Below are 21540 nucleotides of genomic sequence, written 5' to 3'. Positions count from 1 at the left end.
GAAGTGAGAATTATGGCATGTGCCTATAACTTTCTTTGAAGCCCACATAACTTTCATATTCTTTCTTAGAGACAATGTTAGAGTAGGAGGAAACCTTCAGAAAGCTGTCATACTTACTAAAAAGAAAAAAGGCTTAAGAATTAGTGGAAGACTTGGATATACATACATATATGTCAACTGATTTATAGATTACATCTAATACATGTGTCTTGAATATAACTATATCTACTAGATACCTATGTATGTATATAAATGTTGGACTTTAGTACTGGTATGAGCTGAATCATCATTTCCCCAAATTGGCAACAGTTTCAAGAAAGGTCACCAGGACAGCCCACCTGTGACATGACTCAATCACTGGTAGTACATGGCCAGGCGTGGGAAGTGGGGTTAAGCTGCCCTATGCTTTGGTGTCATCCTCGGTATTCTATGGGCAGCTTGCATACTGTCATTTGTTTTGCAGGCATATTAGTGATCTTATGGACACACACACACACACACACATAGGTGCAATGAGTTTTTTTCTTCCAAGGAAAATTAATGTGTTTCAGATTTGACACCCCTATACCTGTGAGTGGGCCATGTATAAAGAAAACTGCAGACCATATATTAAACTGCCAAAGAGAGGTTAAACAGCAGCAGGTCGGTTACAGGTGAGGGTTTCCAAGTGATAAAGGAAAACTGATCCCTAGTGACCAAGATATATGAACTTATCTTAGATTTAAAATATACTGTGTTATATACTTTGCATTTCCTTAACCAAACTACAATTCTTAAAAAAGTTTAAGAATTAGCAGATGAACAAAATCTCCATGTTCTTCAATCAAGACTTCCCAAAACACAGATTATATTATCTCTTTTTCTACCTATACACACGTTCAGTGCAAGGAAAAGGAAAAAATCAGTAGGGTAAAACGTGTTGCCTTGTTTGAGACCTTGTTTCAGAATTCCTATATTCAGTAGGCATATCTAACCAGAGATTTCTTCTAATTCCCCATATGAGAATAAACAAACAGAAATACACAATTCAGTCTTCACTATTCTATAAAAATATAAATTTCTAATTTCAAGTGACCTTTATTCTTAATTAAAGGTTTATTTATGTGGATAATTTCATACTCTAAAAAGTTTATAGCAATTATTCCCAAATCTTATTAAAAAGCAATTCATTTTTCATTGGAAAAACCCCATCTGTCCCTGCAGATGTCGTCTTTAAGAGCCTTACCTGGCTCCTCACTACCACACTGACTGCTGTCAACTGTTGCATTCAAAGGGCGAATGGCACCCAATGTATCATGGGTACAGAAAGCTTGAGATTAGAGAGGCTTTTGCTTATTTAATAAAATTGACTATTAAACTTTAGGATTTGGTAGAAGGTTAGTTATCCCTCCCCCACGTTCTCACCCCCAAGTTTCCAACTTTGTCTTTCAGATCATATCAGATTTTGACCTTGCTTGTCCTGGAAGACTCACCTATATCTCTTATGCTGGCTAATTTGCCAAGGTCAAAGGCTTCTTCACATTATACCCTTAAGTACTGATTGGCTTTCTTTGGCATTGTTCTGTTTGTTTTGCAGCCAGAAATCTCAAACCAGTACTAAGCTATTCAGCACTGCAGTTTGGCTAGCCTGCACAAACCTCCGGTTCTCCTCCACATCACTCCCTGAAAATAAAGTGGCTGCACGCACGCGGAGTATGAAAATAAAGCAAGAGCTTCCTCAGAGCTCAGCGGCTAGCATACTGCACAGCATATTTCAATTAGCCTCCTATCATTTCAAGGAGCGATACTTCTGTGTGAGCTTGCCTTATAGAATTTAACATTAAGACAGCCATTTTGCACAAACATAGCAGGTCCATGAAATTAGGGTTATTTCAGCGAAGCAGTCACAAGACGGTAAAGCTGTTGTGAATGCTGGCGTTACTGCAACAGCTGTGTCATCCATCGAATGATTATCATCTACTATTTTTCTGAAGCTGTTGAAAACAGGATTCAACATTAGCCTCTGTGGCTATCTTTCATTTGACAAACCCCACAGATTTTCTCCATAGGAAAGATTTTTCCCAATGCCATAATTAAAACATGCAATCAGGGCTACTCCGGGCAAAGGAGGCTATCAACTGGTTTGACCTGATCCAGATCTGAGACAACAGACTTCCCCCTTCAATCCCCCCTGCAAGTTATTTCCAGCCTTATCAAAGTAACATGGCATAGAAGATAGAGAAAAACATCTCCACAGACATCTCAGGAGCTCACAGACCTCAGGTGCCTGGAAAACATGTGGTACCAATGACTGCCTGTCTGGTTGGTTCAGCACAGGGATTAAAAAGCATCTGATAGAGGCGACATGCATCAGACACACACGAACAGGATTTTCAGCTCCCGGTCGCCAATGTATAGCAACAGAAACTTACATAGGACACCCGTACTCGCCGGCGATGTACCAGCCCGCAGCACTGCATGAAGAGGGGGCAGAAGGCAGTCCGCGCGTGGCCTCACCGAGCTGCACTGTGCCTCGTCTTCTCGTCACGGCCACTGTCCATTTCTTCCCACCTTCCACTCCCAGGTATGAGGCATGGGCAAATCAACACTTAGCTTCTGCCTCCTAGGTAGTTTCTACCCACACCACCATTCCTGTGGGCATGCCAAAACTTTGGTCCCCCCTGTGGGTCTTTGTTTCCAGGTAATTTGAGCTCCTCTTCTTCAGGGGGGTTGCCTCTTGGCAAGAATCTACTGAAAGCAGCATTTATTCTCCTGAAGTGACTACTGCTAACACCCAGTGAGGACTGTCCAATTCGTCAGGATTCCTTGGCAACGTTTTTACAGGAGCCATTCTCAACCAGGGAGATTGTCAAACATCAGACAGTCTTGCATTTCACCTACTCCTGCTGCTGTTTATGTGACTGCTTCCCGTGAACGCCGCTGCTCCCGCTGCCGCTCGGCTCTGCCTGCCTCCCTCGCAAGGCACAGACTGGCAACAGCATCCAGGATTCAACGATGCCTCTGGAAACCCTTTGGGCAGAGCTGATTTGCTGTTTCTCCCTCCTCCCCTTCCCCTGAAAAACTGCGGAGTCTAGACTTGAATCCACTGTGGATTCCTAGGACCACAGAAGCACCGTCCAGACTATCAGAGGCTTTGTCCTGCAGTACGCATTTCACAGGGACCACAGGAGGCATCCCCGGAGTGGCCTCGGGACCTAACTCAGCCACCACTGCGGCTGCGGGGTTTCTTGTGCTCACTGCCAAATATTCATTTTCTACATTAAAGCAGGCTACATAAACATAATGCTGGCAGGCACACAGAGCAGACATAATTAATTAATAAGAGACTGTATCACCTATGATTTAGACACAAGAAACTAAATAAGGCTACCTTTCAAGTCAGAGCTGCCAAGTGAATACTCCCTGTGAGCTATTACGTACAGCCTTCCCTGAAGACACAGTTTTCAGAGACTGAGCTGGTCCTGACACTCTGGCTAAACAGCCTTGTGCATGTCACACCCGAGAGAGAAATGATGAACGCACTTAGGGATTCAGCTATTCATTTGTATGATATCAACCATTCGAATAAGCAATGATTCAGTGAGCCACAGTTATTGATCCTAATCCGCTCCAGGCACACCCAAGTCACTCTCTAGATGGTTGCCACTGAAGGAGGCACATTAATTATTTCATATTATAGATCAGAATCGACCATCATTATGCTCTCCAGGCCCATGGAAAATGGAAATCTATTCATTCTCAACACTTCACCAATGTTTTCTTAAAACCTATAATTCAACAGAACAATGTAATTATAATAATAGTAATTATTATTAACCTAAGAGTCCATTAGAACAGAAAACAATTCTTGTGTTAGCACAATCTTCTCATTTAACCACTAAAGTAACAGGCTGAACTTGGGTATATGTTTTGTCTATCATTAAAATAAGCAACAGTGTAAGACCTCATAATTTAAATGATTCAAAGTCTATGAAAATTCTATGTCTTCATCATATGTTAATTAATCCTCTATATACTTGAAAGACTAAAAAGAAATAGACTACAAATTGACAAAAAGCTACTTTATTAAATTAGAAACCCAGAGTAAAAGGGAATTTCTGGATTATGCTACAGGTTGGCTTCTGAAGTAAGTTTAGAAAAAACTCAACATTTTCTGGACCACACAAGATATATTCCTATTAGGTAGAATTTCAATTTGACTTTTTAAAGAAACCTTGGTGAGGAATATAAGTAATATAACAGAACATATAATTCAAATTCAAATTTTAAGGCCCCTTCCTCACCTCAATCACCACACATTTAACAGAGTAACTGAAGAGACATAAAGACTAAAAATAAAGTTAGAACAGGATGAAAACACTGGGGAAATGATCTCTTCTAGGATGCTGAATTTGAGTTGCAATTCACCTTTTTATTGGCTATGATATTTTTATACATGAGAGATTTCCCTGTTCATCAGAGATTCCACCCACCCATTCAAGAATCCATGAAAGAATGCCAAGCAGTAGCTAATTTGATTTGGCAAACATCTACAGAGCACCTTCCATTTGCTCATCACTGTGCTAAGGTGCTAGGGATACGAACTGAGTACAGTTCAGTCATGTATGAGTCTAGGCACTTTTAACAGAGGCAAGATGACACTGTGTTTATGTGCAAATGTGAATACCCGGAAACATCTCCCAACTACCCCTGGAAGGACACTACAGGTTTCACAGAAATGAGGGCACTTGGGCTGCCCTTTCCAGGATGAGTAAAACTGCACCCAGTAGAAAATGGGGAGAGAGAGAGCCCCAGGCAATGGGGCAGTGAATGCAAAGGCACAGAGGTTTGCACAAAAAATAATTATTTAGAATGTACAAGAAGAATGTATACAGATGAAAAATTCATGCTTCTATTCAGATACCCAGGATACACACACAGACTCTGAACTCAGCTGAGTTCTTCCCCAAATCCAGCCCTACTTCATCTCTGCATCCCTAGCACTTAGCATAGTAATTGACATATAGAAGAACAACAGGGACTGGTGCTATGGTGTAGTGGGTAAAGCTGCTGCCTGCAGTGCCGGCATCCCATATGGGTGCCGGTTCGAGACCTGGCTGCTCCACTTCTGATCCAGCTGTCTGCTATGGCCTGGGAAAGCAGTAGAAGATGGCCCAGGTCCTTGGTCCCCTGCACCTGCGTGGGAGACCCGGAAGAAGCTCCTGGCTTTGGATGAGCTCAGGTCCGGGCGTTGCGGCCACTTGGGGAGTGAACCAACGGATGGAAGACCTCCTTCTCCCCTCCCCTCTTCCTCTCCCCCACCATGTGTGTAACTGTGACTTTCAAGTAAAAATAAATAAATCTTAAAAATAAAAAACAAAGACTTGCAGTTGTCACCTTATGACCCACTCTTCACTATCTCTTTAGTAATAGATATGAACATATGGCTGTTGCACTGGGACAAATATCCCAGCCTCCCTTGCAAAACTGGGTAGCCAGGTTAACTGCAGTCAAGCGACAAAGCTGAAATGTGACATAGCAACACCCACATCATATCCTTGAGTGGGAAAGGAGTGTGCCTGCCCCTCTTGCTTTTCCTAGTTCTGCTTGGCCTGGAAGTACCCCGCTGAGTGCTGCATCAACCACTGTCCACGCAAAGAAAGCTGCGCATTCAAGAGAATGAAGCCACAAGATGGGAAACACCAGAGTCCCTGGGACCAGGAGCTGCCCCCCAATTCCTACCAGGGGCCTCACCTCCGCTGGGACCGCAGCATGAAGGAGAAAGAAACTTGCATGCTATTAAGTCACGTTTACTTTGACCTCAGTTTTAGAAGCTAACTCTATATTTTAAAAGCATCTCAAAGTGTTTCTGGAATGAATAATTAATTGACAGACTCCAAAATTGCAGAGGAGGTAGGGGAGTGGGAGAGCCAAGAACTGCCCGAGAGTGGAAGGAAGAGTCAGGAGCCCAGGACACAGTGCTGTGCCCGGACCACAGCAAACACTCACACCTCACCTGGGAGGAGGACCCACAACACCACTCCGGCTTTTCACTGAGGAAGTACCTGCTGCCTCACTAAGAACTTGGAAAAGAAATCCCCCAACTATGTGGTCTAAGAAAACTGGCCAACAGTTCAGGGTGAGTGAGAAATGTGAAGCTTTTAAGCTTCTGTACTTATCCGCAGTAAATGTCTATCTAATCTACTAAAGTCAAATCAAATAAAGTCAATAAAACTAACTCTGGGATCATGTAGCTAAATTGCAAACCTAATGAATTGTTAAATTAGCTATTTTGTATAACAAAAAGATGAGATATATTAAGAATAAAATGTCAAAAAGTGACAAGGATAAGTAAATATTAAGGGCAAGCAATTAAAAACACTACAGATAAATATATGTGACACCAATGACAGATACTTTTTTAAAAATCTAAGATTTATTTCTGGATAAGTTTTTATGAAGTGGGAGAATTAAGGTTTCTTTACTGTTCACTTTCCACGTCACTATTAGCTAGGAAGGTTAAAATTCACAGCAAATGCTCAACATTGGATAGGAGCCAGCACTGTGGTGTAGCAGGTAAAGCTACCACCTGCAACGCTGATATTCCATTGAGCGCTGGTTCATGTCTCGGCTGCTCCTCTTCAGATCCAGCTCCCTTGGATCTGCTTGGGCCCTTGTCATCCATATGGGAGACCCAGATGAAGCTCTTGGCTCCTGGCTTCTGCCTGGTTCAGCCCTGTCCATTGTGGTCATTTGGACAGTGAACCAGCAGATGGAGGATTAATCTCTGTGTGTGTGTCTGTCTGTCTCACCCAATCTCTCCGTAACTCTGCCTTTCAAATAAATACATACTTTTAAAAAAACTGGATGAAGCACTTCCTCAGTGAAGGAAACTCTGAAAATGAGGGCTAAAGCCAGGTATCCAAAGCCTTGTGTGCTGGAACTGGAGGCTCCTTGTGGCTGTGGCTTCAGGAAAGAGGTGTCTCTCCTCACAGACACCCAGCACATAGACCCACGATGCTCCACCTGCCTATGCTGCTGAGACCGCAACCACACAGAGCCTGGCATTCTTAAATTACCAAAAACATCCTCACTATTTTCAATATATATTCAATATATATATTTTTCACTTATATTTTCAATATAAGTGAAAAATGGACCAGTATTCATCCATGTAGTCAACAGTCCCTGTCAATTGATTTTCACCGTGTATGTCTCTGTTGGGCACCAGAAATAAAAAGGGTAAATAAAATAACCAACATCCTTGATTACAGAGGGCTGGAAAATCCAGGGAGCAAGAGAATTTAATGCAATAATCACATAAACATGTGATTATAGACTGGTAAGTTCTCTGAATGGAAGTAGAGATACTATGAAAATGAAGAGCACCGCATACATCTTCTGGAATGCCACGGATCAGAAAACACTTCTCTGGGGAAGTGCTATGTGAGCTGAGGCGCCTAGGGGAAGGAGTTAACCAAACACCGGGGAGATGAGGTGGGAAGAGGAGTGCAGCAGCCAGTCCCAGCAGAAGGGAAGTTCTTTACAAAGGTCTTGTGGCCGAAGAGAGAGCATTGTGTTTAAAGCAGCTGAAGGGCAGAGAGAGAGGAAGGCAGGTGAGTGAGGTTAGAGGCAGGTGATCAACCAGTCCTGAGGACCCTGCAGGGCATCTTTATCTTTATAATCAGAGCAGTGGGACTCCACTCAGACAGCCAAGAGGCATGGTAGGGCAGCTGGGTACCATTTACCATGTACCCTGGCAGGAGAGCTGGGCTAGATCCCAGTCAGCTGGAGAGGAAGCAGGGAGACCGGTTAAGAAGCTGCCACGTTATCCAAGTAAAAGGCAAAGTCTTAGTTAAGGAGCTGGAGGCAGAAGGGGAGAGAAGTGGATGAATCTGGGAGATATCTAGGAATTAAAAGAGATAAATGCAAAAAAAAAAAAAAAAAAAAACAGAAAAATGAAACCCAATGTAAAATATACATATTCCCAAAGTTCCATTTCTGGATATTTCTAGGCATTTCTGAAGATCCATCTCCCATAGCAGTGCATGATGGACCTTTCTGCTCATGTCTGTTCAAATTTGCTGCTATTCTTGGTCCTAATCTCATTCCTCTCCTCAGGATCCTGAACAAAAACTCCACCTGGCCCCTCGTATCTTCCACTGAACCCTACTTTTTAGCCATCAAAAACCACCACAGTAGGGGAGGTGTTTAGCGGAGTGGTTAAGATGTCCACGTCCTAATTCGGAGTGCCCGGTTCTGATTCCTGGCTCCAGCTTCCTGCTAATGCAGAACCTGGAAGGGAGCAGGGGTGGCTCCAGTAATTGCTGTGACCCATGTGTGAGATGTGGATTGTATTCTGGCCTCCTGGCTCTGGGCCCAGCCCAGCTCTGGCCAACACCATTACATGGGGAGTGAACCAGCAGACAGGTACTCTATCGGTGTCTGTCTCTGTCTCTCTGAAATGAATTTAAAAGTTTTGTAAAAACCCACTATGTTATCCCAGATTCTATAGAACTGATCATCTTTTTTTTCCTCTAAATTGCCATTTATTTCTCACCAAATTGGGTTTGCTTTTTATATACTATGATTTGTTTGTTTGAGGACAGATCTATCCATCTACCTACCTACCTACCTGAAAGGTAGAATGACCAGGGAGGGAGCTGACAGACAGATAGACAGCAAGTCAGAGATACTGAGAGAGATGTTCCATCTACTGGCTCACTCCCCAAATAGCTACCACGGCTGAGGCCAGGAGCCTGGAACCCCAGCCAGGTCTCCCTCATAAGTGGCAAGGGCCCAAGTACTAGGGCCATCCTTCACTGCCCCCCAGCCACATTAGCAGGGAGCTGGATGAGAAGTGGAGAGATCAGGACTTGAACAAGCACTCAGGGAAGCTGACACTGCAGGCAGTGGCTTACCTGGCTGCACCGCAAAGCTGGCCCCTGTTGGTTTGGGTTTTTGGAACAACATTCAAGCATTGCTTCTGAGTAGTAAGAGTGCCATCATTTGTCTGTTCACTACCTCTATACAGAGAGCAGCAGAAGTAAACAGCACAACCACATCAATGTCAGCAGGGGAGAAGAAGTCATACTTGTGAAGTTACCAATAATCACAGAATGCGTTTGTGTCGTCATGGCTAGTTTAAAACGTAGTAGGGGTTGCAGAGTTAGACATCATACCATGCATTCGAGACTGCTAGAGCACTGTGTAATCCCAATAAATCCTGGTTCTCTTACTGCTGTCACACCGAAGTAAGTGCCATGCGGCATCAAAACAAGTCAGGTAAAATCAAATACATAACTGTATAGCTCAAAGAACCCTAGAACCCACAGCGACACTTCCCAATAATCCCTTCTTTCCTCCCCCCGTCGCTCATTCCCGAAAGGCCCTGAAAGCCAGCCTCCACTTTCCAGCACAAGGGAAAGGCCCTCTCCCAGGTGCTCAGCTTCCTGGCTTGCTTCTCCACGTGCACACACTCCCCCCAGTCCCCAACAGGGTTGATTTGCTGAGTTTCTGTAGTTGTTTAGTTCCTTTCAATTGATCTCATTTCACTCAAATTCTGAACAAGCAGAGTTGCAAAACAAAACCTCTACTCCCTGTTATTGTACATTTTTAGCCCAATCTTTCTCTACTGGAACTTTAAGCCTGGTACTACGGAGTGGCCAATGCTGGGAACATACTTAGATGCTGATGGAAGGAGAAGCCCTGAGCAGACAAAGGGAAAAGGCCAAGGGCATTCATGGGGTAAACTCTTCCAGGCCCCCCTATTCAACCAGTCCATGCGTTCATTGTAACTGTATGGAAATGTACTATGTATATAAGGAAGAGAACACCATTCCCTGAGTGCAAAAAGGCAAGGCACATTATTCATAATGCAACATTTCCTGAACCAATCTATGATGGCACCAGGATAAAGTGTTTCCCAGCAGCTATTTTGATTTTTCTCTTTGTTTGGAAACACTAAGAAGGAGAAACACGTATTATCTCTGAATTTGCCTTGAAATAGTCCCGATAGATTGTGGAATTCTATGACATATCTGTATCTATTTCTACCTATATAAATGATGAGTGGCAAAGATGAAGAATAACAGTAGATGTATTGACTCCTAAATTCCAGTCGCTATAATATTCTCAGCTCTTCACACAGCTCATCCTTTGATTCTCAGGAGCTCCAAGTAAAACTTTTATCTCCACTTAAAAAAAAAAAAAAAGAAATCAAGGCACTGTGAAGTGAATTGCCAAGGCAATGGCAGAGTCAGGATTTCTACTTAAGAAGTTTGACTCCTGAATCTTTAGCCTTTAAACACCATCCTATCTCCTCTACAACAGATAAAAGTTATCGTGATAAGCTGTCCTGGAGGAGTACACGATGGTTTAGTTAACCAACCTAACCATACAACAGATGTTTTTCACCCTGAGCCTTAGTCACTATCTCGCTTTTAGAAGTTCACCTTCTGGAAGTTTGTCCCTAAATCATCCTGTCTTTCTACAAAACATTCCTACCTCTTTTTTTTTTTTTTTCCCTTTTCCATTGTTGCTACATCTGAAATTCCACCTACTGGAAAATTCACATCACAAATATCTTCTTAAAAAACCTAGGGTCCTGGGCTGTGGCGTAGCCGGTGAAGCCGCCTCCTGCAGTGCTGGCATCCCATCTGGGCGCCAGTTCAGGTCCTGGCTGCTCCACTTCTGATGCAGCTCTCTGCTATGGCCTGGGAAAGCAGTAGAAGATGGCCCAAGTGCTTGTGCCCCTGCACCCACATGGGAGACCGGGAGGAGGCTCCAGACTCCTGGCTTTGGATCAGTGCAGCTCCAGCCGACGCTGCCATTTGGTGAGTGAACCAGTGGATGGAAGATCTAACTCACTCTCTCTCTCTCTGCCTCTCTATAGCTCTGCCTTTCAAATAAATAAAAAATATTTTTAAAAAAGTTAAGCATCCTTAAAATACAGATGCTATAATAAATTATTTAAAACATTATTTTATGTACCTATAGCTCTTATCCATTTCCCATCTAGTTTCAAAAATAATTTAAGTTAATTTATAAGAATAAATTTAAACATAATATTTAGTAGCATGAAATAAAAAGGAATTAAAAAGAAGAGAGTCATAAATTTGGGGACCAAAAACTAGAGGCAGAAATGAGGCTTGAAATATATCCCATACTAATCAATACTTTTTTTTTTTTTAAAGATTTATTTATTTATCTGAAAGAGTTACAGAGAGAGGTAGAGACAGAGAGAAAGGTCTTCCATCTGATGGTTCACTCCCCAATTGGCCACAACACAACAGCGGAGCTGTACTGATCTGAAGCCAGGAGCCAGGAGCTTCTTCCAGGTCTCCCACGCAGGTTCAGGGGCCCAAGGACTTGGGCCATCTTGTACTGTTTTCCCAGGCCATAGCAGAGAGCTGGATCAGAAAAGGAGCATCCAGGACAAGAACCCGCACACATATGGGATGCCAGCACTTCAGGCCAAGGCGTTAACCCACTGCGCCACAGTGCCGGCCCCTCAATACATTTCTTAAAAATGAGCCATATACTTGGCTCTAAGCTTTCTAGCAGCCAACTCAAAAAGGGAAACTCGGTCAGTTATATAATTTACTGGCCATAAGCTTAAAATAAACCAAATGCTCAGAAGCGGGAAGACTCTGCCTGGCAGTAACAGCAGACACTGAATTCTCCTGGAGGCCCAGACAACGGAACACTGTGTAAAGAAAGGCCCAAGCAGCTCTCCTGACAACATCCTTACTGTAAATGCACTGGCCTGCGTAAGCTCCTCTCGAGACTGACCTTCAGGGGGAGGTCCTGGTCTCCCAGCACAGCAACAGGCAGCAAGGCACCATGTGGCTGGAGGGGAGAGCGGCCTGCTCAAGACAGCGGATGCCTTACAGATGTGGCTTAACTCAAGCACAGTAATAACAACTAGAAACTAACAGCCGAGCTCATGCTCACTGATGCCGGTACTCAGTGAGCGTTATTCCTTCTACCCTCAGAACAATTAGGAAGACTGTTAGCATCCATCACAGGGCTGAGCATGGCGTGACCTGGCTAAGTTGTAGGCAGCAGAAAAGGGCTCCGAATCCAGACCTGTGGAACTCCAGAGCACTTGCTGACAGGCACTAGGCCTCCGGAGTTTCAGAAGTGAATGGAACTGGTGCCCTTTAAACAATCTACTGAGTATTGTGTTTTCAGAGATGGGCTTCTGGTCAACATCAGATGGCAATGACATTCAAACTATTCAACACAGACCTACAGGATTCACCCACAGTCAAGCCGGAAGTGTGGGCAAAGATGAGGACACTCACAGGAAGGGCCAGCCCACCTCAGCTTGCAGCCAGAGTTCAGGCAAATGGCTTTGCTTCCAAACACCTTTCCACCTGAACACCACTGCCGATTTTCAGCAAATGGCAAGAAGAGGAAGTCGGTGGCTTCCGTCCATGGGCACTCTGGGAGTAAGAATAGACCTGGGGGGGAGTTAGAGCCAAAGCCTGCCTGGGAATGGATACCTGGGGGAGGACTTGAGACAGGAGAGATGGGAAAAGGAAGTGAAACGGAGGATGAATTTTGTCAAGCTCAAAAACTACTTGCCTGGTCTTGGTTCCACACGAGGCTCCTCTGGGTATCTGAAATCTTTACTTTGTCCAAAGGTAAACAAGACTTTCTTCCATAGTTACTGCTTTCTGCTCTGTACATTGGGAATGGACAGCTTCAAAAAAGATGATAAAACCGAGGGCGGGCAACCTGACTCGCGGAACTAGTTAGTGAAGATGCGTTAAAGCACTCCAACAGTGACCTGTCTTTGCTGCGTGGCAATGAACTGGCTGTCACACACGTGTAAGAATGTTTCTTGGGGTAAGCATTCGGCACAGTAAATAAGATGCTGCTTGGGCTAAGAGGCCCACATTCCACATGGGAGTACCCGAGTTCCAGTGCTGGTTTTGCTCCCAATTCCCATTTACTGGCTAAGAAAAAGACCCTGGGGGCAGCAGGCGATGGTCACATGGGAGACCAGGTCTGGCCCAGCCCAGGCCATTGTGGGCATTTGGGGAGTGAATCAGCAGACAGAGGACCAACAGTCTTACTCTCCTCTCACTGTCTTTCAGCCTTTCACATAAATAAAGATCAGTGAAGGGGAGCCACGCTCCCAATTAAAAAAAAAAAAAAAAAAAAGACCATTTTTGAGGACTAGACATGAACAGGAGTTTAATAAAAAGGGACAAGAAAGTCAACTTACACAAGCACGTATTCAGAAGAAACGGAATTATATTAAAATTACCAAACTCACTATATCACTCGTTCAAATCACTTAGTAAATACTCTCAAAGAAAGCAGATTATAATAGTGTACATTAATCTCACCTAAGTTCACTGTGTATCTTAGTGTTAATGCTCACCTCATCCTCAAAGGAAGATCATAAATTGTTCTTTTCTACTCTGACATGAAACTGAACATTTTCTGATTAGTTTAATTACTTTAGAACATGAAAACAATCCCTTTAGAAAAAATAAATGCCAAAAAGAAGATACCGAATAGTGCTTATATTTTTTAAAGGCAGGAAATAATTGTCAATGAGAATTTAAGGAAAAAAAAAAACCCAAAAACCACAAACTGACCTGTCAAGTCACAGGAACAATTGTATCCATTAAAATAAGTAGAGGCCAGTGTTGTGGTATATTGGGTAACACTGCCACTTGCCATGCCAGCATCCCATATGGGCACCAGTTTGTATCCAGGCTGCTCCACTTCTGATACAGCTCCCTGCTTCATAGACTGGGAAAAGCAGTGGGAGACAGCCCACTCTCAGCTCCCATGGAACCAGACCAGCAACATACACTACTATCTTCAAAATGTCAATAGGCAGGCCGGCGCTGCGGCTCAACAGGCTAATCCTCTGCCTAGCGGCACCGGCACACCAGGTTCTAGTCCCGGTCGGGGCACCGGATTCTGTCCCAGTTGCCTCTCTTCCAGGCCAGCTCTCTGCTGTGGCCCGGGAGTGCAGTGGAGGATGGCCCAAGTGCTTGGGCCCTGCACCTGCATGGGAGACCAGGAGAAGCACCTGGCTCCTGCCATCAGATCAGCGCGGTGCGCCAGCCATTGGAGGGTGAACCAACGGCAAAGGAAGACCTTTCTCTCTGTCTCTCTCTCTTTCACTGTCCACTCTGCCTGTCAAAAAAAAAAAAATGTCAATACGCAACTTTTCTGTATTTTGTGGAGGATAAAGAATGACAGGGTTAGGTGAATTTCTGTCTTACATATGTAGTTAGGAAAGGGCTCTGAGAAAGACGAATTTTGAGCAGAACAAAATAATGGAGTGAAACTGTGACTCCCTGGGAAAAGAAAAAACCAAAGAAATCAAGGAGATGGGAAAGCCCCCGGCCCCCGGGGAGAACGGCAGGCAGTCACCTGTGCCCACTGAGTGACCAGCTGCCATGTCACAGGAACTGGACTTCATTCCCATTGTGAGGGAAGGCCACGGAGGGAGGGCTTTGTGACGGACACACACTTTAGTTGCCATCTCAGAAGTGACATTCCATCTGCGTGTGCAGACTTCAAGGAACTACGAGGAAAATGATGGATTATTTTTGAGACTATCGCAATGCTTCACGTTAGAAGAGTTTGGTCTGAGGCCCCGCCCCGCGGCCCAGGAGCGTGGCAGGGGGCGGGTGGGGAAGGCTCGCCTGCCAGATCCTGAGGCAAGGCTAGCTTGCGTGCCTGCCCCCACCCTGGCCCCTAGCGCCCACCGGGGCACCCAGCCCGGCCCAGCCATGATCAAGGCGATCCTTATCTTCAACAACCACGGGAAGCCGCGGCTCTCCAAGTTCTACCAGCCCTACAGTGAAGATACACAGCAGCAGATCATCAGGGAGACTTTCCACTTGGTCTCCAAGAGGGATGAGAATGTCTGTAATTTCCTGGAAGGAGGATTATTAATTGGAGGATCTGACAACAAACTGATTTATAGACATAATGCAACATTATATTTTGTCTTCTGTGTGGATTCTTCAGAAAGGGAACTTGGCATTTTAGATCTAATTCATGTATTCGTGGAAACATTAGACAAGTGTTTTGAAAATGTCTGTGAGCTGGATTTGATTTTCCACGTAGACAAGGTTCACAATATTCTTGCAGAAATGGTGATGGGGGGAATGGTGTTAGAGACCAACATGACTGAGATTGTTACACAGATTGATGCACAGAATAAGCTGGAGAAATCTGAGGCTGGCTTAGCAGGAGCCCCAGCCCGTGCTGTGTCAGCTGTAAAGAATATGAACCTTCCTGAGATCCCAAGAAATATTAACATTGGTGACATCAGTATAAAAGTGCCAAACCGGCCCTCTTTTAAATAAAAAAAAATTAAAAGGCCACTCCTAGGTAAAATCCAGGGGCAAAAGTCATCTAAGTTTACCATGCAGTTGTTTACCAAAAATAGAGGAGGAGAGTCTTAAGTTTCGCTCTTGGATTTGAGTCAAGGTACTGTATAGAACTTGTGTAAAATCAGTCTGGAAGTTCAATGTTGCTTTTCTTGCTCAGTGATTTTAAAGAAATTGAGTAGCTCCAGTGTGATTTTCTCTTTCCTGACCTGCATTCCTGTGCCCACCTAAAGGCATGCCTCTGCACTGTGTGTCCGGCATCGTGTGGGGTGTTTCTTTAATGATGTACCACTCGGATACCAGTGTGTGTGTGGATCGCAGTGCAGCGTCCTCGGTTCTCTCTGCTCTTTGTCACATCGTTATTTAAAAAACCAAGTATGTATTGCATGAAAACATTATGACCGTTTTAGTTTAAATAAACTCCAAGGTAACTGGAAAAAAAAAAAAAAGTTTGGTCTAAGACATCTGTAGGAGAAAAAACTCAGAAGCAGCAGGATTCTGGATATGTTTTAAAGTCTGAGGTGACAGAAATGACCTACCTATTAATGTTTTGTTGGAAAGAAAGAAGGGAACCAAGAACGCACCAAATTGGGGGTAGGGGAGAAACGATGGGGGCCAAGCAACCACATGGCTGGCAGTTTCATCTTCTTGGGAGAGGAACACTTAGGGAGCAGCAGGTTTGGAGGAGACATCAAAGACTATTTCCAGGGAATAACAACTTTGAGAAGTCCACAGGCTATCCCTGTGGACAGATCAAATAGGCAATATAGGACTCCAGAGTTCAGAAGAGAAGTTTGAGTGGCAATACAAACTTGGAAGTCAGCATGAAGTTGGTCTTGAAAACCATGAGCTTCAGTGAAATTCCCTTAAAAGAATGGACAGAGGAGCAGGCTTTTAGTCTAGTGGTAAAGACAACCACATCTCACATCAGAGTGCCTGGATTGGATTGGATTCCTAGCTTGGGTTCCCGACTCCAGCTTCCTACCAACACAGACCTCAGGATGCAGCAGTGATGGCCCAAGTACCTGGGTCCTCATTGCCCATGTGCTGGGGACCTGGACTATGAGCCTGGCTCTTGGTCTTGGACCTGGCCAGGCTTGGGCCACTGTGGGCATTCAGAGAATGAACCAGCAGATGAGAGCTCGCTCACTGCACTCTTTCATCTGTTTCTCTCTCTCCCAAATGAATAAAAACACATAAATATTAAACATATACATAACATAAAAACAAAGTTAAAACAGAGAAAAAGGGGAAAGAGAGCGAGAAAGAGAAGGGAGGGAGAGAGGGGAGGTCTGGGAACTGAGATGTGGGCACTTCACCCTCTAGAGGTAAGAAGAGGAAGATGATCCAGCAAAGGGGTGACTTAGAGAGGGAAGGCAAACCAGGAGTGTGCAGTGTTACACAAGGGAGAGGAAGCCATCTGCCTGCTCCAACGCTAATGCAAGGCCAACCAGGATGAAGACTGCGAACTGACCAGATCTATGATGACTGCGATGAGTGAATTAACTGGGAGGACTGAATCAAAAATGTTACTGAAATGAGTTCAATAAAGAGAAGGAAGCAAACAATTTGATAAAGCAGGCAAAGGCAACTTTTTTTTCAAGGAGAATTTCTTTAGCCCACTACACAAATGAAACCATACCTACATGGAAATAGGCAACATTTTTCTTTGAATAGAAAGGAACACAGGAAGAAGAAAAACAAAAAGATGCTTCAAGAGAGAGTAGGTCTAACGACAGGGGCCAAGTCCTTGGTTGGGCCACACCAGATGGAACTCTGCTCACAGAGTGGCTGCCTGCCACACCCCACATGCTCACCCTGTGTAACAGGAAAGAAGGGAGAGTCTGATTTGGGGTACCAGTGGGTACATTTAATGGCAGCAGTAGGTCTTTTTAAAGAGTTGCTATTTTCCCAGATGAAATTAGGAGAAATATTAACAGCTGGCAATGAGGAAAAAGAACATGGAGATTTGAAGACAAGGAAGATATGAAACAGACCTCCCCAGCGTGATGGAGGGGACTGAACAGGGACACAGAATTAACTGGCAGTACTGCACACAGGCTGCTGTTTGTGATCTTATAGTTCAGGTAAAACCCTCTCCATGCTGGAGTTCTCTTTCTCTACCACGTTGACCTGCTGAAGTTCAAGTAAAGTCAGTAACAGTCAGATTTAGTCTGGCTTGGGATTTCCATGGAGTACAGGGCAGAGGAGAGTGAAACAGAGCATGTGGAGCCCTCATTGTGGTGTAGCGGGTAGAACCGCTGCTTGCCATGCCCATATCCCATGTCAGGGTTCGCTGGCTACTCTCAATCCAGCTCCCTGTCAATACGCCTGGGGAAGCAGCAGAAGACAGCCCAAGAACTTGGGGCTTCTTCCATTTGGGAGACATGGATGGAACTTGTGGCTCCCGTTCTAGCTGCTGCAGGCATCTGGGGAGTGACCCAGTGGATGGAAGAAGTTTCTCTGTCTCCCCCTCCTTCTGTTACCCTGCCTTTCAAATAAGTAAAACAAATCTTTAAAAAAAAAATAAAATAATAGGTCTGCTTGGATCATGGAAACTAAACAGAGCAGGAAAGAATGTGAGGACATGAGGGCGGGATGATAGATCTGTAGAAACATGCTGGTTATGAAGATAGACAAATTACAGAACAGTAGGAAGCATTCTTAGAGGGTAACACAAGATGTGTCAGGCAAGATCTCAGACAACGAGGCCGCTGTGGCGCAGTGGGTAGAGCCGCCACCTGCAGTGCCAGCATCCCATATGGATGCCGGTTCTAGTCCCGGCTGCTCCACTTCTGATCCAGCTCTCTGCTGTGGCCTGGGAAAGCAGTAGAAGATGGCTCAAGTCCTTGGGGCCCTGTACCCACGTGCGAGACCTGGAAAAAGCTCCTGGCTCCTGGCTTCAGATCAGCCCAGCTCCGGCCACAGCGGCCAATTGGGGAGTGAACCAGTTGATGGAAGACCTCTCTTTCTCTGCCTCCTCTTCTCTCTGTGTTAACTCTTTCAAATAAATAAATCTTAAAAAAAAAAAAAGATCTCAGACAACGTCTTGTAAGATGTCCTCAAAAGCAGCTCATCTTCTAATGCTGCACTAGCTTCGGAGCTACATGGGGGCAAAGCCGTGGAAGAGAATATCTCCTCTCCTCTTTCCCTAACTGACTGACGTGGGAACACACAGAATGAGGATGATAAATGCGACAGAGAAAATCTGCTCCAGTCAGGATCAGAACCTGCGGAGAGTCATCCGATTAAGGATAAACTACCTCAAAAACAGTGTGTCTTCCTAATTATGTTTATGATCAGGCCACGGAAGTATTTTCTTATTCTTACAAACCACACAGCTACCAAGGAAAAAAATAATGGAATCATGACTTTCCATTTTTTTAAAAGACCCAATTCATTTTGTTTGATGTAAACAGTTGGACTCCTTCCTAAAGAACTCTTCATTTGCATTCTAATGCGGATTCCCTGGCTCTGAAGCAGTGGGGGTTTTTCTACTGAATTTCAAGGCTTAAGTGCAAATTTATTACTTCGACCTCTCTAGTTTGGTGGTTGCTATGGTCTGGATGTTTGTGTCCCCCTCAAGTTCCTATGCTGAAAGCTGTTCGCCAACGTGATGGTACTAGCAGGAAGAGCCTTTGTGAGTGGCGGGGTCCTGAGGGCAGAGCACTCATGAAAGAGGTCCCAGAGAGGCTCCTTGAGCCTCCCAGTCTGTGAGGAAACCACAAGAAGGTGCCTCCATAAGCCAGGAAACAACCTCATCAGCAGCAAATCTTCCTTGAACTTGGAAGAGGCTGGAACGTCCCAGCCTCTGAAACCGGAAGAAATCAATGTCTGTTGTTCACAAGGCACCCAGTTTGCGAGATCTGGTCACACCAGCCCTAATGGACTAAAACACTGGATTCATTGTAGAAAGTACAAACCAATGTGCCTGAAAGCTCCGTGTGACTTTTGTAAAGGGATGAAGGACCCGAAGTAGTAACTGGAATATTTGGCATCCCTGATCATCACCCTGTATCTAACATGTCCCAGACACTGAGCAAGTCTAAGGGAAAGCAAGGCATTTACTTCTTATTCCCCTGATTCTATTTTATTTAAAGACAGGGAAAGAAGCTAAAATATGACACGCTTAGACTTTCCTTCATTGGGAGTTGATATTAGTCGGAAAACAGGATATTTCAGGGATTTGGAAGCTGATCAAGGAAAATGAGACCACCAGGTGGCAGTAGCACACATGGTTTTATGGGATCAGGGATCATTCTGATAAATTTGGGGTGAGGAGGAGAGGAAGGCAGGGAGACTCACCGTAGGGTTCTGTCCCGCGTTGTGACACACAGAGGTTGCTGTTCAGAAGGGGAAGAGGAGAGAACTGCTCAGAAGATGGAGGAAGGGTCCCACGGGTCCAGCTGAGGTCGCTCACAGCAGGTTTGGGAATCTGGGAGAAAGAGCCTCAGGCCCCCGTGTGTTAGTGCCTTACTAGTGGTCCGCAAGGGGGCGTGCCAAGCAGGCTGCCACGGTCTGGGTGCTGTTTGTCCCCAAAAGGTTCACATGTTGGGCACTTAGTCCCCAGGGCGGCAGTGTGGGGAGCTGGTGGAAACTGATAAGAGGCAGTGCCTAATAGGAGGTCCTTAGGCTATTGGGGGCACTGCCTCAGAAGGGATTTCTCATATCCTGGGGTGAGTTCTCGCAAAAAAGTGTGCCCGTTCCTGAGTCTCTCTCTGGCTTGCCGGTCTGAGATGTGCTATCCCTCCCTTGAACTCATGTTCCCACCACTGCCAAGACCATGAGGTGACCAAGGAGGGGCCCTCCCAAGAGCCTGTGCCCCGCTGTTTGGACTTCCAGCCTCCAGAACTGTGAGTTAAATAAACCTCTTCTCATTATAAAGTTATCCTGGCTCAGGTATTTCATTGTAATGAAAAAGGGGTGATGAATACACACATAAAATAGGTAGAAACACTCATAAAAGAGATAGAAATCTATTTGTTTTGGCTATGTTTTAAAATTGGATGTGTAAAAATCTGAATTTAGCATCAATAGGCTTTTGAGCTAAAGCCAAATGGGTGTCTCAGCACCTCAGTGAATAAACAAACAACCTAAGGGCCAATGCATAGAGTCCATCTGGAGCTCATTTATATAACAAAGGAAGAAGGGAAAATATTGTCAATTTAGAAAACATAGAATTAAGGGCCTGCGCTATGGGGTAGCGGGTACAGCCGCCACCTGTAGTGCCTGCATCCCATGTGGGCACCAGTTCAAGTCCCACTGCTCCACTTCTGATCCAGCTCCATGTTAATGCACCTGGGAAAGCAGTGGAAGAGGGCCCAAGTGTTTGGGTCTCTGCACCCATATGGGAGACCTGGATGAGGCTTCTGGCTCCTGGCTTCCGATCGGCCCAGCTCTAGCTGTTGCGGCCATTTGGGGAGTGAACCTGTGGATGGAAGATCTCTCTCTGATTCTCTCTCTCTTTCTAACTCTGCCTTTCAAATAAATAAAAATAAACCTTAAAAAACATAATTAGTAGCTCATTAATTTCTCCTCAGATTTCTGAATTTTCCTGATTATAGAAATTATAACAACAGTTATAATTATGTATGAAGAGACTACATGAAGTTCTTACTGTGTGCTAAGCACCTTTTTTTCCCCTAAAATTTTCACACCAACCCTAGGGGCTAGTATTTTTATACTCATTTAGCACACAGGAAGACTATAAATATGTGGAGGTTTCCTAACTGGCTGAGGCTCACACAGCCAGAGGAGGTGGGACCTGCCTTCAGTTCTAGGTGATCAGAATTGGAGAGCTGGGATGTTCAACCACTCCAATGTACAACCCTCATCTAAGGGTTTTCCCTCGAGGACCTAGGGGTTCACGGCAGTTTTTTTGACCTAGAACTACTGTCTGGATTCTAGGAATGGAACAGAGACAGAGGATCTGCTCTGAACAGTTATTTCCAGTGCCACAGGCAATGCTCTTTCTTATTTCCCACCCCAGCACCTGCCACTGATGTCCAGTGACAGCTACAGATGGCTTCCCAGCTCCTAGTTAATATGAGGACTATGCAAATTTGAAAGCAAAACCCAGACAAAAATAAATGAAAGAACTTACTGCACAGAAGGTTGCAAGAACACACTCAACCTCATAGCTCTGCCTCCCTCAAGCCCTGCGTCGCTGATGTCAGCATTCCTTGCT

General features: G+C 44.7%; 2 protein-coding genes across 7 annotated transcripts in view; one reads left to right on the top strand and one right to left on the bottom strand.

Moving 5' to 3' along the window:
- Nucleotides 1-21540, bottom strand: part of CACNB2 (calcium voltage-gated channel auxiliary subunit beta 2) — a 393103-nt gene that overhangs the window by 250160 nt on the left and 121403 nt on the right. The window lies entirely within an intron of this gene.
- Nucleotides 14737-15594, top strand: LOC133773769 (AP-3 complex subunit sigma-1-like). The gene has a single exon (XM_062211360.1). It carries the CDS (start codon nt 14748-14750, stop codon nt 15327-15329), a length of 582 nt encoding a protein of 193 aa, XP_062067344.1. The 5' UTR covers nt 14737-14747; the 3' UTR covers nt 15330-15594.

Source organism: Lepus europaeus, chromosome 14 (genome assembly GCF_033115175.1).
Source record: "Lepus europaeus isolate LE1 chromosome 14, mLepTim1.pri, whole genome shotgun sequence".
Taxonomy (NCBI): Eukaryota; Metazoa; Chordata; class Mammalia; order Lagomorpha; family Leporidae; genus Lepus; species Lepus europaeus.
This window is presented reverse-complemented; position numbering and strand designations above follow the sequence as displayed.